Source organism: Equus asinus, chromosome 25, assembly GCF_041296235.1.
Source record: "Equus asinus isolate D_3611 breed Donkey chromosome 25, EquAss-T2T_v2, whole genome shotgun sequence".
Classification (NCBI taxonomy): domain Eukaryota; kingdom Metazoa; phylum Chordata; class Mammalia; order Perissodactyla; family Equidae; genus Equus; species Equus asinus.
Window position 1 is genome coordinate 13737464 of NC_091814.1, and position 17608 is coordinate 13755071.

General features: G+C 51.5%; 1 protein-coding gene and 1 long non-coding RNA gene across 3 annotated transcripts in view; one reads left to right on the top strand and one right to left on the bottom strand.

Moving 5' to 3' along the window:
* Positions 1 to 3398: 3398 nt before the first annotated feature.
* LOC123280898 (methanethiol oxidase-like) lies at positions 3399 to 13075 on the bottom strand. Of its 2 annotated transcripts, none has more exons than XM_070496911.1 (12): positions 12682 to 13075; positions 8992 to 9048; positions 8689 to 8801; positions 8234 to 8419; positions 7453 to 7573; positions 5874 to 6056; positions 5417 to 5595; positions 4872 to 4950; positions 4662 to 4783; positions 4298 to 4390; positions 4011 to 4129; positions 3399 to 3803 (listed from the first exon to the last, which is right to left on the bottom strand). In XM_070496911.1, the coding sequence occupies exons 1-12, from the start codon at positions 12713 to 12715 to the stop codon at positions 3641 to 3643; spliced, it is 1449 nt and encodes a 482-aa protein (XP_070353012.1). In that variant the 5' UTR covers positions 12716 to 13075; the 3' UTR covers positions 3399 to 3640. The 2 variants fall into 2 exon arrangements, with proteins under 2 accessions (XP_070353012.1, XP_070353013.1); XM_070496912.1 differs by lacking the exon at positions 12682 to 13075 and adding an exon at positions 11598 to 11692.
* Positions 9713 to 17608, top strand: part of LOC106846505 (uncharacterized) — a 36916-nt gene continuing 29020 nt past the window's right edge. Inside the window, exon 1 of the long non-coding RNA XR_011498024.1 lies at positions 9713 to 9834. This is a non-coding gene — a long non-coding RNA (uncharacterized lncRNA). The remainder of the gene's footprint in view (positions 9835 to 17608) is intronic.

A 17608-nucleotide genomic window follows, 5' to 3' on the forward strand; every position in this document is an offset into this window, starting at 1 on the left:
TGCCCCCACCTCCTCTTACAGTCGCACCCGCCACTGTGTGAGGGCCCGGAACCTGGATTGTTGCCATTGGAGATGGGAAGGGGTGCCCTCACCTAGTTCCACAGCTTCCTGGTGATCCAGTCCACCCACCTTTGGATGTATGGCTGCATGGATCTCTCAGGCATCCTATTTTGATGTGTATGGAATCCTCTTTGGTTAATGAATGTCTGTTTAGTTGTAACTTAGAAGGGAGAGACAAAGGGAACAACTCACTCTGCCGTGATGCTGACCTCACATCTAAACTTTTTAAACTTGTTCTTCTGTCTCCTGTATTACCTGTAAACTGATTGTGAGATCTAGAGGCTTGATCAGACTCATTTTGATTTTTTGGCAAGAGTACTTCATAGGTGCTATTGTGTACTTCCTATTGCATCACATTAGGAGGCATATAATGCCTGGTTGTCTCTCTTTTGGTGATGTAAAGACTGATTAGTGTGTTCAGGTTTTGTCACTCTGATCTATCCATTATAAAGTTCCATTGTAGTCTTTCATTTATTGATGTTAGCAGCCATTCATGATGATCATTGCCTAGATCCCTTTGTCATTAGAGGTTACAAATTGGTCCTATTCAAATTCTATCATTCCTTCTGAATTTACAAGCTAGAATTCCATAAAGAACATTTCCTCATCATCTCTTTGCTTATCCTGAGGCAAGTATCTGAGGAAGAGTGAGACAAATACTTGATTGTTTCTCTTTATTTTAAAGTATTCAGAATAATGAGATGATTTCTTAGCATCTTCCAAACATGACCAATTAGGGTTTTATGTGTGTGTCATCATAAACTTCTGGATTTTAAAGTGTTTGATGTATTTGAATCTGTTTCAAGTACTGTTCCTTTTGATACTCAAATTATTCTGTCTTTGGCCAGTGAAAGCTCCTTCAAGTTGACTCCTGAGTTATTTTTTATTTTGAGATAATTGTAGATTCACATACAGTTGCAAGAAATAATACAGAGATCTCATGTACCTTTCACTGATTTCCCCTAGTGGTGCATCTTGCATAACCATAGCACAATATCACAACCAGGAAACTGACATTGGTACAATCCACCATTGATACAATTTCATCAGTTTTACATACATTCATGTGTATGTATGTATGCATGCATATTTAGTTCTATGCAATTTGATCACACTTTAGATTTGTGTAACTGTCTCCACAGTCAAAACACAGAGCAGTTTTGTCATTACAAGGATCCCTCATATTATCCTTTTATAGTCACATCCAACTCCCCTACCACACTCCCATCCCTAACCCATGGAAACCACTAATCTGTTATCCAATTCTCTAATTTTGTCATTTCAAGAGTGTTATATAAATGAAATTATACCATACGTAATCTTCTGAGATTGACTTTTTTCATTCAGCATAATTCCTTTGAGAACCATCCAAGTTGTTGCATGTATCAATACTTCATTCCTTTTTATTGCTGAATAGTAGTCCAAGGTATGGATATAGCACAGTTTATTTAATCATTAACCCACTTAAAGACGTTTGGGTTGTTTCCAGTTTTTGGCTATTACCAGTAAAACTGCTATGAACAATTGTGTACAGATTTTTATGTGACCATACATTTGCAATTATCTGGGATAAATGCTGAAGAGTTCAATTGTAGGGTCATATGATAAGTGCATTTTGGTCTTTATGGAACTCCCAAACTATTTTCCAGAATGGCTGTATCATTTTACATTTCCACCAGCAATGGATGAAAGATCCAACTTTTCCACATCCTCCCCAACATTTTGTGTTACCGCTATTTTCTATTTTAGCTCTTCTGATAGGTATGCAGTGATATCACCTGGTTTTAATTTGCATTTCCCTAACAGCTAATGATGTCGACCATCCTTTTTCATGTGCTTACTTGCCGTCAGTATATCGTCTTTGGTGCAATGACTGTTGTTGTCTTTTGCCCATTTTCTAATTGGAATGTTTCCTTTTTGCCTGCTGAGTTTTGAGAGTTTTTCATGCACTCTAGGTACAGGCTCTTTGTCAGATGTGTTGTGTGTCCTTTAGACATAACTCTTATAGTCTTCAGTGGTTTCCTTGCTTTCTGATATGACAAACTCTCAAGGTTCTCTTGTTGAATGGAATTTTAAGCTTTTAGCAATATAAGAAATGATGTGGAACTATATGATCTTTTCCCTTTCTGAAGAACCCTGGTTATTGGAAAGGACAGGGCAGAAAGTGAGGACAGAGACTTCTGCTAAGACCCAGTAAATCTCAAGACTCCCTGTACCTCTGTAATCATCCTGAGGATCTCCTTTGTATTAATTTATTCATTAATGCACACCATGTGCTAATGTCCAAGCTAGGTGCTGGGAATAAGCAGGGGGTTTCAATTCAATGTGACATTGTTCATGCTGAGCTTAAGTGCAGGAGGCCCCGACTCTGGAAAGGTTGGGGAAGGAGACTTTCCAAAGGATGTGATGTCCTGGCCCAGACAGCAGGTAGGGCAGGAGGAGGGACTCAGGACTCAGTTGAGGTAGATGTTTCAAGGAGTGTGTTTGAAGACCTCAAAGTGATAGAAAGAGTGATATACTTTCTATCCCTGTGTGGCTTGGCAATCTTGGGGGTCCTGGACTGTATTAATATTCAAAAAAGACACCTTTGTGGAAGACTGAAAAGAATGTAGGTTAATACCTGAATGTTGCTTAGTGTTGTCTTGGGTAGAGAATAAAAGAGTCAATAGAGTTACCATTTGGCTGCTATGTCTTAGATTCCTGAAACTTCCATCTGATTCCTTTTATAAAGAATTAAAGACCTAGCATAGAGAAAGGAGACATCTCTGATTTGGGCAAAGTTTGAAACACCATCCAGGTGAAGAGACAAGAGAGCCAAGGCCTGGTCTGGTGGGTTGGTTCCCCTTGATGTTCCCAGCCCTCCTGCATGGTCACGGTCCTGTCTTCCAGGTAGAAGGTGACAGACCTAACCTTCCAACAACAGTGCGTTCTCCCAGGAGCCTCAGCAGCAGTGGAAATAGATTGCACTGTCTGTATCAGGGGTCTAGGGTGTCTCCTGTGTGACGGAGCACGTTACGTGCTTCTGGGGCTGATGGGGGAAATTTTAGGTTCGTTAAAAGGCACGACTTAAGAAAATATAAAGTTTAAAGGAACATGGATTGACAGTCTGTCTCACCGGGTCTCCCTATGGCAACCATCCTCAGAATCTTCACTTTCTGTGTGGCCATAAAAGTGAGATTTTGGCATTATTAGGATCTTGTTGTAATCACTGGTGGGAACTAGTTACTGTTACCCCCCCACCCCCACCCCGAGTTCTCTTCAGGACTTTCCTGTGCAAGATATAATGTGTCTGCAGAAAAGGAGTCACAGGCCCCCGTGCCCCCAGAGACCAGGCGATCTGAGGAATAGGCTCACAAGTTTCTTGGTGAAATAATTTCCCAGAACTCATGTGAAAAGAACACCGTGAGCAATACACAACGGTGCTCGGTATATGTAGATAATGGTCAATACGTTTCAATAGCCTCAGTTTGGCTTTGGTAGGACAAGGCGCCAAGGGTCGGGGTCTGTGGGAGAGAAGGGTGGAGCCAGGTCCCTGCTAAGTAAGGGCTCAGAATGTGGAGTGGGGCTCTGGGGGTGGACTTCAGAGCCAGATGTCAGAGGTGCAGTCACCCCCAGGGTAGCGGATCTCATGGGCCAAGGCCGGCCCGAGGGGCTCCTTCCCGAAGTCCACCAGGAAGTTGGGGTTCAACTTCAGCCCTCCCTTTACTGTGTCTACATCGATCTGCAGCATCACGGAGCCTTCCCTGGTGGAAGTGGGGAGGGGAGAAGAGACAGGTCAGAGGGGGCGTCCCTTTCTCCCAAGAGCTTGTGAGTGCAAGGGTGGGTTCCTGGGGAGGGGGCCAGGTCTGTATGGTGGGGGCAGGTTGGGTGCCGCGGAGTCCTCAGAAAGCCAAAGGACCCCTCTGGGAAAGGAAGGCTGGGGAGGGGAGCTCAGGCTGTCAGCTTCTCACCTGATGAGGTCAGGGTAAAACTGCTTGTCCCAGTCACTGTACAGTGACGTGGTGACATAGATACGCTTCCCATCTAGGCTGAGCTGGATCATCTGAGGGCCTCCAGGCACACGTTTCCCCTTGGGAAAACCAGAGGTCAGACCCCAGGGTAACACATGCATCCTCGGAGGGGAGCTCGGGCACCACGGGAACCCCAAGGGTGTGCTCAGACGCTGCCCCGCCCCTTCCCCCATACTTCTCCAGCTTGGATCTGAGGGGGCCCATGAGGCAGGGGCAGAGATCCTCACCTTGACCACAAGGGGCTCTGGCTGGGATTTTAGCTCCTGGTCCTCCAGCACTTGCACAGGGCCTCCCTTAACAATGCTGCCCCCTAGGAAGATCTGGATAGGGAGGTGAGGGGCATAATGGAGGACGGTGGTGGGAGGTGAGGACATTTCAGGAAGGGCAGCATGCCTTAGTTAGGATGCTCTCACTCCCTCCCATTCCTCACTTCTAGCCGTGGCTCCCCAGTGTCCTGGCCTGCAGCCCCCACTTTTGCCATGCTTCCACCTCCCTTGTCATCCCCAGCCACCTTCTACCCTCTTCTAACCTCCTCCCCAGACTCTTTACTCCATCCTCCCTCTCTTTCTTGCCATCCTGCTAGGGCCCCACCTGTCCCACGAGGCGAGGCCTCTTTGGGTCAGAGATGTCATACTGCCGCATGTCCCCGTGCAGCCAGTTGTTGAAGTAGAGGAAGCGGTCATCCAGGGACAGCAGGATGTCAGTGATGAGGCCTGGAGTAGGGTGTGGTCAGAGGCTTTCAGGACTCTTGTTCCCCAGGTGAGAGTCACCTTCCCAATCCCACCCTCCCCTGGCACTCACCTGGCATTTCGGGCAGCATCCAGCCCTTCACTTTCTTGGGGGGCACCTCGATCACCTTCTCCACTGACCAAGTACCTCCCTGTATTGGGGTTAGGAGGCAGAGAGGTGAGCCTGTCAGAGTTGGAGGGTGGGGATGAGATCTAGGTCTCCTCAGAGCCTAGTGTCCACAGGGAGACAGGGAGAAGGGCCTTCTTGCCACTGGACTCTAACTCCTATCCGGGCCCTTTAGGGCAGGGATCACGCCTGCTTCACCGCTGCATTCCCAGCGCCTTGCACAGTGCCTACCACAGAGGCTCACTAGATATTTTTGGAGTGAATGAATAAATCTCGTCAGTTAGGGTTTAGGCGGAAATTGGCCTGGGACTGAGAGAGGAAAGGCAGGGCAGGTAGCCTTGCTTTTTGTCCCTGGAGAAGTCTAGGTTGGTGGAGCCAGGCAGAGGGGGCCTGGGCCCCTCCTAGGAAGAGGGGAGCATCATGGCTACAGAAGCCTGGGCAGAGGCACTGACAGGACTGCTGGGAGGAGAAGGCCAGAGGGTGCCTGTCACCTCATTCTTGTAGAAGCGCTGGATGGTGGAGCTGAGGGCACAGCCCACGAAGCCCTGGGAGGCAGCCGGGTCGTGCAGGAAGCGGATCTCCAGGGGGATGTGCCCGTCCGGCATAAGCAGGGTCTGCACGATCTCATGGCGCTGCCAGTCCCACACGTGTAAGTGCTTCCCATATAGCCCTGGGGTCGGGATGGGGCCAGAGGACGGGCTCAGGACCAGGGCGGGAGGGCAGGGGCAAAGAAAGGCTGGAGCACAGCGCAGGGCAGAAGGTTGAAAACAGGTTGGAGGGATCAGAGGGACGCCTGAGCAAATCAAAGCACTCAGCATGTCCTATACTATCACCCAAGAGTCTGGGGTCCACCTGAGGGAAGCAAGAGGGCTGGAGAGTGGGGTGTGGGCGCAGACAGGAGGCATGTGTGTACCCTGGTTCCTGCCAGCCATTGGGGGGAGGTCTTACCTGCCTCTACATCGGCGGGATTGAAGCCATTTTGTACGACATTGGGAGCTGCCCATTCGGTGCTGATCATGACATTGTGTCGAGGCTGGTACCAGAAGTCATAGCCCATAGGCGCAGAGCCCCCAGGCCTCTCCCACGTCCCCTTCACTTCAAATGTCTCTCCATCCAGCAGCACGAAACCCCCTGAGCAGGGAAGGAAGTAGGGTGGCAGGTAGAGGCAGTAGAGACACTACCCTGACCCAGCCCTCAGCCCCAGGCATGTCCAAGAGGCCCCAAGCCCATTGTCTAGTGCTCCCTCCTCCCACTGGGTTTGCCAGCTTTTTCTTTTTTTGGAGAGGAAGATTGTCCCTGAGCTAACATCTGTGCCAATCTTCCGCTACTTTGTATGTGGGTTGCCACCACGGCATGGCTTGATGAGTAGGGTGTACATCCATGCCCAGGATCTGAACCCACCAACTCTGGGCCACCGAGCAGAGTGAGCAGAGCACAGAAACTTAACCACTACACCACCCGGCCGGCCCCTGTGAGCTTCTTAAATTCAGGCGTCCAAAGGGTCCATCCAGAGCGCCCCTGGGGACATGAGGAGTTACTCTGGTGCCCCTACCTCCCATCAACTTCATCCCTCTCCCAGACCACTGGGGAAAATTTTCTCTCCTTGAGCCAAGAGATCTTCTGGGGAGGCACCGTGTGCTTCTCTTGCCCAGCCTCCCACTTTGGATGTGAGATTCCTGCCAGAGTCTAAGCTCCATTCTTCTCACTACGTTCTTTTATAGAGCAGACAAATTACAGTTATTTCTAATTCAACATAAATGCCCAATATGTTTTTCCCTTGGTGAGTGTGTTATGACACCTTGACCCTTCTTTGCCGATACAACTATATGTCTACGAAAGTTGTTAAACTGGGATGTCTTGTTCCTCCCATCTCCTGGAAAAAGCAGTTAAGTAGAGTCTGGTGCAGTAACCTTAACTGGACGACCTTGACTCTAAGCCCTTGGAAGGGGGGTTCTGATGAAACAGGTAAGGCTCAGAGAGAAGCAGCACAGTGTGGTGATGAGCATAGATTCTGGGGCCAGATTGCTGGGTTTGAGTTCCAGCTCTGCAACTTCATATCTGTATGACTTTGGGTAAGTTATTTAACCAACCTGTGCCCCGGTTTTCTGACCTGTACAACAGGGTCAGAGTAGCACCTATCTCACAGGTTGTGTCTGTCACATAGTAGACATTTTATGGGTATCATCTGTATAAATGAGAGAGCAAATGTGAAGATTAAGGACCCCAAGGACTGTGAGATTTGCTCACGAATTCACAAAGGCCGATATTAAATGTATGTGTTTTCTGGGACCATGTCAGGGCTCACATTCCCCATGGCAGACTGTTCTGACTATAACTTTTAAGTGAATTCATCAGTCAAGGCTTATCGTCATAGAAATCATTGAAACAACTGAAGTTACTTGACTCCAGTTGAAATATTGGATGAGATTCAGCCCCCTGGTTCTCCCTGGAAGGTGATTCCATCTGTCCCCCAGCTTGGCATCTGCTCCTTGCACAGATGAGATGTGCCTGCAGTGCTGGCACGTACCTTTGCCATTGCCCTTGGGGTCTCCCAAGGTGCTGATCATCACCTCCCCAGTGGGCAGGCAGTGGCAGGCATGGGGGTTGCCCAGGCCACACTTTTCATGGATGTCCTTGGCCTCAATGACCTGGAGAGGGGTAAAGAATGGCGTCAGAATTGTACAGGGCCGGGAGTCCCCACTCCCTATCCCACATGCTCCCACATCTCTGTGCTGTCCTCTTTTCCTTCAAAACATGGACACAATTTCCCCAGAGATTCAGCCTGTAACTTCTGGAGAGCAGAGAGGGAGAGTCAGACAGCCTGCTAACTCCCCAGGCAGAAAGCACTGCCTTCTCTCCCCCATCTGTCTTGAAGGCACTCACAGCCCTGTGGGACCATAAGCTCTTCCCAGGCTGGGCCGATGCCAGCGTCAGCTTGGGATCACCAGCAGCCAGCAGTGCCTGCCTCGTGCAAAGAGGGCACTTGACAAAGTGTTGAGAGGAAGGATGGGAGGCTCCTGCCTAAGGGAGGCCCTGGGCTCGTAACTGCCTGGGAAAAAGTGTGTCCTTCCCCTTCTCAGAGTGAAAACAGAAGCCTCCCCTCTGCCGTCTGGTTCCCAGCCCCACGGTGCTGGATGGTGACCAGGCAGGAGGTCACCCTCCTCTGAAGTCTAACCCCCTCCCTGCTGCTGAGCCCAGACCCTGTGCAACAGCTGGAGGCAGCTGGTTTAGGGATGGCTTCCTGCCCGGAGGCTGTCCAGGATGGTGGGCACATTAGGATCCCTGAGTGGCAAGGGCAGAGGACGTGCCTTGTGCAGCTTCGGGGCACGGGGCTCGGTGCCCACATCCACCACGTAGATGCGGGAGGAGATGACACTGGGCAGCACCAGCTTGTTGCGAGACTTGGTGCTGTCCCCGAAGCAGCTGCTGCAGGTGTTCCATCCTGAGTGATGCAGCTCATCCTTCAGGTGCGGCATGGGCAGCCGGTGGATGACCTAGGATGGGAGAGGGGGCAGGGGGTTGTGCTCACCCAGACCACACCTCTGTGCCCTTTCAGAAAATGCATCCATCCCCCTGGACACAGTTTGGCTTGGCAGTGAAGCATAGGCTCTCTCCTTACAGTTGGGGGTGCTCTTGTGCATTGAACATGCTGCACACCCATACCCAGGAAGGGCAAATAAGGATGAAGCTGGGGAAGGCCATCGCCGAGACCAGGGCTAGAGAAGGAGTCACAGGATACTCTGGTGCCCAAGCGTCACCTCACCTGGGAATACTGGGGAGACTTGGGGTCAACGTCCACAGTGGCTAGGTAATCCGGGGCCTCAGTGCCTGTGTTTCGGTAAATACAGGGCAGGTAGACAATCTCCTCCCTGGGTCCTGCAGGGTAGAAAGCAGGCAGTGGGGATGGCGGAGTGGGAAGGAGTGGCAGGGGCAGTTGTGGGTGTGCCTGAGGGTGGAGGCCCGGGTTTGAGCTCTCCCTCCCCCAGCAGCAGTGGAATCAGCAGAGGGCGCTGGCTGGCAGAGTTCCTTCCCGGGGCACTGGCTGTCAGAGATGTCTTGCACTTACCTTTCATGGCCTCCTGAGGGGTAGGGTAGCCAGGCCCACAATCTCCACATTTTGTAGCTGCAAAAACAACAGGCGTGTTACCACTTGGCTCCAGGAGCAGGCCCTGGAGCCTCCTTTCCTGCTTGCTGCAACACACACCCCATCCACCGGCCAAGGCAGCCAGGGGGCTCTCCCGGGTCCCCTCCTGAAGCAGCCCCATCACTCCCCCACCCCGTCCTTCCCTGTCCCTCAAAGCCCTGAGGAGTGCGTGGGTGTAGCAGGAAGACCTGCAGAGACATGACCTGAAGGTGGACAGACACTCAAGCGGGGCCCAGGGGAGGACAGGGGAAGCGCGAGTGATGCGCAGGCTGTTTGGTGTGGAGGGTATGACATCGACTTGGGTCCCAGTTGCAGCTGGTCACTGACTAGCCATGGGAGCTCGGGCAAATTACTTAACCTCCCCGGCCTCAGTGTCCACATCATGCGTCGCAAGAGAGTATTAGGAATACCACAGTGGGCTTGATGAGAAGTAAACAGGAAGGTGTAGTCCAGTGTGCAGCTTTGTGCTTGCCTGGTAGGAGCCAGTAAACCCTCACTGTTCCTGAGGAACAGCTCTCAGGGAGAGAGGGTGGTGCCTGTTCAGCTCCCTTCATGGAAAGGTGTCTATACCAGGGGCTGGGACACTTCCTGCTTTTCTCCCCTCTGGGTCCTGACCCCAGGCTGCTGGCCCAGAGCCTGGATTACATAACTGAGGGTCTGGTGAGGGAGAGGAGACTGAAGTTGGAGATGGCACAGCCGATACCAGCTGGACGTCCTTGGACCAGACTCTACCCCTGGGTGGGTCCCACGTCCCTTATCTGTAAGGTAAGGTGTTTAACCCAACTCTGGAGAGCTCAGAGGCTCACCCTCCAAGCTGTAGGGAGTGGGCCTCCTTGCCCCCTGAAGTCTGGCAAGCGAAGCCACGCTGATCTATGAGACCAAAGTGAGCTGCTGAGGAGGAGGGCTGCCAGCACCAGGCATTAGGCAACAGGGTTTGGAGCCTGACCAGGGGGAGGGCTGAGGACTAGCACAGCGGGAGCTGCAGGCTGAAGGAAATCCTGGAGTGGACTTCACAGGACTGGGCACTGCCTCCCTGCCCTGTCCCAGGGCCAGTCCGGCCACTCCTCTGACAGCGGGGGCCACTAGTGGAGAGCCAGGAGTAGCCAGCTCAGGCCCTCTGCCAGGGAGCCAGGTCCCCCTACTCACAGCAGCCAAGTGACTTGGGAGGCGAAGAGGAAGCAACAGCTTGTTAGAGTCCAGAAACCTGGCTTCCAGCTCCAGGTTAGAGATCTACTTTCCCCCCTTCCTTTGCTAAAAGGGGGTAATAATAGCCTACCTTCTTCTCCAGGTGGCTGTGAAGGCCAAATAAGACAAAGCGTTCAGAAGTACTTTTGTAAAGGAGGAGTGTTGTGTAAATGTGGGGAGGGCTGTGTGAGAGGGGGGAGCAGGATCCCAGGCTGTGCTTGGTGTCCAGAGAGAGGCTGAGGGTTGTGGGGGGATGGGGCAGGGTGAGAGAGAGAGATCTTCCAAAGGAATTAAGGAGACTTCCTCTGTTACAAGACCAAGCTGTGTTAGGGCTTGGCACAGGAGGCCAGGAGGAGGGGAAAGAGGTTCCAAACTCCGGGACATCAAGACAGAGATACAAAAGCTGCAAAGTCAGGTGGAGACTGAGAGAGGACTACAGGTGTGCAGGATGTGTTGTCATCTGCATCATCTTCCCATCCCCATCCCCTTCCCTCCCCATCCCGACCCCCAGCACTTCTCAGTCAGAGTCAGGCCCTGCATGCCACTCGGGCCACAGTGAGCATCAGGCTTTCCGGGGAGCAACCCCCTGTCTTAAGCCACTCAAGCAAGGTCTCTGAACTTATTTGGGTTTGAGCTAAACCAAGGGAAAGCTAATCAGATTTTCCCAATGCCACGCTGGCTGTTGGGCATTCTGCCAGCCCTGGAAAGATCCAGATCCAATGGGGCAAGGATTTTGACACTCCCAACCAGACCCAAAGTCCTCCTCAGCCAGACATCCAGGAGCCCATGGATAGAGGAACAGAAGGACTTTGGGGATTGAGAGAGTGCGAGGCACTCAAACAGGCCCCAGTGAGAGAGTGTGGGCTCCCTGATTTCCCTCCCAGACTGACTGGTGATGTAGGGTGGCTAGAAAGCGCCCTGGGTATTGAAGCCCTGGGTTCCAACTCGCTGGAGTAAGAAGTTGAGCCAGGACTGAAATCAGGACTGTCTGTCTCCTAAGGTGACAGCTAGGGATATAGAGGTTCCCCTACCCGACCCCTGACCTGATATTCTCAGCTGCAGAAAGGTACCCTGGCCCCAGGCCGCAGCTGGGGAGCTGAGTGGAAGCCCAAGGTCACCCTTCCCAACAGTCTCTCTACCTTTCTTCCCTTGCACCTCCGGAAACTTTGCCTAAGCTGGGAAATGCTGGGGTGGGAGCAAGGTGGGGACAGTGGAGCAGAATTCAGCGTTCTCTCCCCTAACCAGCTTCCCTTCCCCAGGTTTTCTGTCACTTCCTGTAGGGCAGTCAGGGGTGGGCAGCACACAGCTGTTGGTTGTTGGTTGTCAGAAGGCCCCCTCCTTACCCATGCTGCTGGCTGTTAGCTTTTGTCGTGAGGAGCCCACTGGGGGTGTACACAGGCAGAAATCTGTGCTGGTGTCTGAGGCAGGCTATGCCAGGGAAGGGGCAAATGGAGAGAATTTATACAACCAATGGAAGGTGGGGCAGGGCAGAGGGAGGGCCTGGGCTGTGGCCCAGTGCAAATAACTAAAGGCAGCTGGACAGGACTCTCTCAAATGGCCTGGAAGGTTGATGTTGGAGTTAGAGGGTGTGTGGAGGAGCCTGTGCGTGTGCAGATACGTGCTATGCCTGTGTATGTAACGCTTTAGTGGGTGCCTGGACATGTGTGGGTTTGGGTATCTGTACATGTGCATGCTCCTGTGTCCCTGTGTGTTGCCTGTGTGTGCTTTTAGACATGTGCTTGCATGAGTGTGTATGTGTGTCTGTGTGTGAGTATGTGTCTGTGAGTGTGCCTGTGTGTGGAAATCTGTGCTTGTGTATGTGTGTGTGCCTGTGTGTCTGGACTCGTGTGTGTGCCCATGCGAGCGTGAGGCTGCCGGAATATTTATGCCTGTGTGGGCATGTGCACATGTGCCTGCGTGTGTGGTGTGTGCCTGTGAGTGAGTGTGTGTTTGTGTGAGCGTGTGTGCACATGTTCCTGGGCCTGTGGATGCTCATCTCTGTGCTTGGCCCTGCCTCTTGGCATTTAGGGGCACCCAGGGCTCTGGGCCCGTTTGCTCCTACCTCCACAGCCAGGGTCAGCTGTCCCTAAGATGATCCTATTTGAGGCATCTATGCTCCAAAAGGTGCATTCCTACCCACTCAAGGACTGCTCACCCGTGTCTGCCTGCCGTAGCTGCCCTGACAGGAACCAGGGCTGAGCAGTGTGCCCAGGTTCCTCTTTGCCCAGACCCATTCGTTCCCCTGAGCTTTGAAGTGGAAGGAAAGTCGGCAGTGCCCATTATTAGCCCCTATTACCCTCATAACCCTCAGGAGGTGGAAGTGGGGCGCCTTCCCCTCAGCTCCCAGCCTGGTGCCTCAACAGCTGCCCAGGACCAAGTAGCAGGGCCCTGGGGCAGCCCAGCATGGTGCCACTGTCCCTTGCTCACCTGTGACAAGCCATAAAACTCCCAGGGTCTCCATCTATCCAGGAGGGAGTCCTCCAGCTGGAAGATTCAGAGACAGCCAGGGTTGCTGAGCCTGCTAATATAGTGTCCCAGGGACGTGCCAGGGCCCCCAGGCAAGTGACAGCTGCTCGCTGCAGAACTGAAGCAGGGTTGAGGCCTGATCCGTTGACTCTCTCTGGGGCTGCCCTCATCCGGAGAAGCCAGGGTTTGAAGGGCTGGACTAGGGCACCCACCCAAATTGCTCTTGACCTCGAGGCTAGGGGCCCCCTCTTTCCTCAAAGTTGGCTGCCTGACCAGGGTAACCTCTGTCCCACTCTTCTAGGAACCTGCTGACTCTGTGTCTACAGAACCACTTTCATCTCCTTGGATGAAAGCTTGGGAGTGAAGTTTTTATTGGATAGTGAAAGGGACAAAGTTTGGACTTGAGATTGGCAGTAGAAACCCCCGGGTGTCCCAACAGGAGAGGAGGGAAGGAGAGCAAACTGGGCCTCGGTGTGACGGGTGTCTGTCCCCCTGGTTCCCATGGTGAGGGATCATGTGCCTACAAAGGAAGATGCTCTGTGGCTGCCCAGGGCAGAGGTCCTCCCTTATCCCCAAGGTCCCCAAGCCCTCTTGGCTCTTTCCTATGCCTATCCGCTCACCACTGCACCATCAGCCAGGCACATATCGACGTCAGCCTTGTGGCTGCAGCTGCCCCCACGGGGCGGCCCCGGAGGGCTGCTTCTCTGCCTTGGCCAGCTTCCTGTCTCCTGGCGGATGCCACTCACCCTGCCTTCATCCCGCCCCTCTGGCCCTTCTCCTGAAGTCGCTGTCTCCTACCTCCTCTCTGTTCTCCTGCTTTTTGGCTTGAGGTAGCCCAACATCCAAGATCTGAAGGAGAAAGAAACCCCATGCTCACCCTCTTATCCAAAGTTCTTGAGTCGTTAACTCCAAAAAAGCTGTTATTTTGCTTTTCTCGAGTCTCTCATTGACTGCAAGTTCTTTCACGACCTGACTTGTCTCTGTGGCTCCTCCGTGGCACCCCTAGACTCCACCTGCTGCTTTCTCCTGGGAGTCTTGCTCCAGAGCCTGCAGGGGGTGGGAAAATTGTCCTAATCCAGGCTGCAGGTGGAGGCCGTGAGGGTCAGGGCTCAGGCTGATGACAGACAAGTGTTCATGGCCCGCGGTGTCTTTGCTTCTTCTGGCACAGACAGGGCTTGGGCTTCCAGGGTGGAGAGCTGCACCCCAGTCAGTATGATTGTCGCCTGAGCGTCTGTACTGTCGTTTCTCAGGAGCTTAAGGGGTTCCTCCCCTATCTGATTGGCCCTTCCCTAGCCCCAGGCCCACCAGAGCTGGAGGACTCCTGGATTCATAGGAAAGGGGTAGTGGGAGGGCCCTCGGTCTGAGCCCTGGGCAGGACTCTGGGAAGAGTGGGACTGCAGCCTGCTCTGCTAATCCTGGGAGGCTTGCAATATCCTGACGCTGGGTACCCCCACCCCACGGTGGAGGCAGGTACCTGGGAAGGCTGCTGGTTGGGTGCTGCCTACATTGGTTCCTGTTGCTTCAAGCCCCAGAAATTCACAGTAAGTGTTGGAGGAGGTAGCTTATCGTGTTGACAGCAGGATAGCCAGGCGATTATGTAACTGCTGCCCTTTGGCTTTGTTTGGCCTCTCCAGACAGGATGTAGATTCTTGTGGCCACAGGGGCCATGGAGCGCAGCTGCGTGGGGATGATGTAGGGCAGAGGCTGGTTCCCCTCTTCTCTTCTACCCACAGGCTGATTACTTTGGGCCTCTTTAAACACGTCCTGGGAACATTGATCAGTGAGATGGGGAAGTGAGGAAAGGACTAAATCCAGCAAAGGGAAGGAAGAGGAGATGATGAAGTTGGTGTCTATAAGAATAATTTTCTTTTTAAAGATCGGCACCTGAGCTAACATCTGTTGTCAATCTTCCTTTTTTTTCTCCCTTACTCTTCTTCTCCCCAAAGCCCCCCAGTACGTAGTTGTATATTCTAGTTGTAGGTCCTTCTGGCTGTGCTTGTGGGATGCTGCCTCAGCATGGCTTGACGAATGATGCCATGTCCGTGCCCAGGATCTGCAACATTGAAGCCCTGGGCTGCTGAAGCAGAGTGCGAACTTAACCACTTGGCCACAGGGCCGGCCCCCTATAGGAATAATTTAATGTAAGAAAAAGGAAAAGAACTCAGTGTTCTTCATGTCCAGCAAAAGAAAAATGACAGGGAAGCAATGAAAGTCTGACGAGGGGAGTGATACCGGGGAGAAAAGGGAATTAACCCTAACATACCACCTGGTCAGCACTAGCCCTTGTCTGCAGCACTCCATTTAACCTTTGCCACAACCCAATCTTGTAGGTAAATCAGCCTCCTTTTTACTCACGAAGAAACGGAGGCTCAGAGAGGGCCAAGGCCACTGGTAGATGGCAGAGCAGGATTTCCACCAGGTCCATCTGACTCCAGATCTCACAGTTTTTTCAGTCCCTCCATGTTGTTTCCTGTTTTTTTTTCATTTTGTTTTTGCTGAGGAAGATTTTCCCTGTGCCAACATCTATGCCAACCTTCCTCCATTTTTTAGTATGTGGGCCACCAGCACAGCATGGCCACTAACAGAGCAGTGTAGCTCCACACCCAGGAACTGAAAGTGGGCTGCTAAAGCAGAGCACACCAAACTTAACCACTAGGCCACAGGGCCTGCCCTCCTGTTTTGTTTGGTTTGGTTTGGGGGGCTAGGAGGGTGGGGAGGCAGAAGAACCAGAAGGGATGTGCAAAGCTGTGGGGTTTTGTTTCGTGGAGGTCTCAGGACAGGGAGACTCTCTCCGCAATGGGGAGAGCAGTGAAGAAGCAGATTCTCCTGAAAGGAGCAGTGAGGTCTTCCTGGAGGAGGTGGGAGGAGAGGTGGAGACCCCCTGTGCTGCAGGACAGCCTGGAAGGCTATACATCCATGTGCTCGCCGTAGTTACCTTTGGAGAGAGGCAATGGAAGGAAGGGGATGATGTTCCATTTTTACGTAATAAACTTCTATATTTTTTAAAATAATAAGCATGTATTATTTTTGTAACCAAAATCCCAAATAAAGGTATCTCTATATATACTAATATATGTATATTTTGGAGAAAGATATGGAAAATAAAAGGATGGAAGATCAAATGTAGTGCAGGTGAGGGCCGCAGTGGGAGCCCAGGCTGGGGAGGAGGACTGGCCCCGGTGCCTTTCATGCCACAGCTGTCCCACCCACCTGCCTGCCCTCTCCTTTGGAAGACACACGTGTGCATGGTTGTTTCTTCATTTGTGCATTCTTGCACTCCACACACCTTTCTGGAGCACGTGTTTCGGTAGACAGGGTGGCAAACAATGCAGAGTTTCTGCCTTCATAGAGATGACCTCCTAAGGGGGACAGCCAGTAATCAAGTAAGCATATGAGTAAATAACATCATTTCAGGGAAGTGCTGTGAAGGAAGTAGGATAAGGTAAGGGCGATTGAAGGTGCAGTGTTAGATGGGGTTGTCTGCTATATACAGGTGCAGAGTTGCATGCAAATGAACAGCATAAACAAACTAAAAAACCCAGCAACACAAATGTATGCACAATGCCTATGGGACATAAGGCAGCAGCCTGTGGAGGCCTGAAGCAGGACTGGCTGGACAGGTCAAGGCTTTTACGAGCTAAGCAGAGTTCTGCTGGCTCATTTCTCCACATTTTAACAGACCAACCTCATGCCCTCAGAGGAAGGGAGTAGCTCAGTAGTTTACTGAGAACATGTCACCAGGTGTGAGTGGCACCAGGCTCGGCCTGCACGCTGGCAGTGAGTTAGCCCAGGACTGCCCACGGCAAACCTGGAAAGATAAATAGCTTTCTCTTCATCTCACATCAAAGAAACAGAGTTTGACTAATTCATCCAGCTGCTCACGCTCATCTTGCATCACCTTCCTTTCTCTGAACAATGCTGAGTTCCGAGCCTGCCACTCAGAGCAAGGACAAAACTCAAGGGAGAGAAATAATTAAAAAACAATGCCAGCTCTGCCAGGCCTTCCTACAAAGGACGCTTTTGAGAGGCACCTGGAAGCTTCCTCCCCACCTCCAATCCTCTCAGAAAGTCTCCCTTCTGGCCTGCCACTGATGCTTGAAAATTGACCGCTAGCAGTTCATGTCTTCTTGTTGTGGGAAGGCGTCTTCTCAGCTCTGGGCTGCAGGAATCACCGCTGGGGACTTGAGCTCCTAGCACCTTAGCCCAACCCAGTTTTATCAGATGCGTGCTTCTCAGTGGGCAGTGCTGACTGGTGGCCTACTGATAAGAGCAAGGAGACACTAAAGAGAGGAAAAAAAGTGTTTGAAAAGCAACGGCTGCCTTCTTAACTGGTTTATCCTCATCTCTTGAGAAAGAAGAAAAAATAGAAAAATAGTAAGAGCGAGAGATCTCTTTCTCTCAGTGGAAAGTTTCATATATACAAAAGTAGAGAGAGGGGCCGACCTGGTGTCCTAGTGGTTAAGTTCAGTGGGCTCCACTTCAGCGGCTCGTGTTCAGTTCCGGGAGCAGAGCTACACCATTCATCATGCTGTGCTGGTGGCCCACATACTAAAAAGTAGAGGAAGATTGGCACAGATGTTAGCTCAGGACGAATCTTCTTCAGCAAAAAAAAAAGTAGAATAGTATAAGGAACCCGCAGGTACACCACCCACCTTCAATACAAATTAGCTCATAATCCATCTTGTTTCAGCTATACCTCCTAGTCTCCCTCCACTTGGATTTTTTTGAAGCAAACCTAGACATTTTTTATTTCTTGTGCAGGTATTTCAGTATGTATCCTTTCAAGATAAGAATTCTTTTATAAAACCACAATACCATAATGACACCTAAACAAATTAATGTCTTTACTGTTATCAAATATTCAATCAGTTTTCAAATATCGCCTATT

What these genes read in the sequence shown, in the direction of transcription:
- LOC123280898 (XM_070496911.1), bottom strand. Translation starts at nt 12,715, where the DNA reads ATGGAGACCCTGGGAGTTTTATGGCTTGTCACAG. An exon ending in AGCGCTTCTACAAGAATGAG is followed by an intron (nt 4,951 to 5,416) that starts GTGACAGGCACC and finishes ACCCCAATACAG; the next exon opens with GGAGGTACTTGGTCAGTGGA. An exon ending in GATGCTGCCCGAAATGCCAG is followed by an intron (nt 4,784 to 4,871) that starts GTGAGTGCCAGG and finishes ACCCTACTCCAG; the next exon opens with GCCTCATCACTGACATCCTG.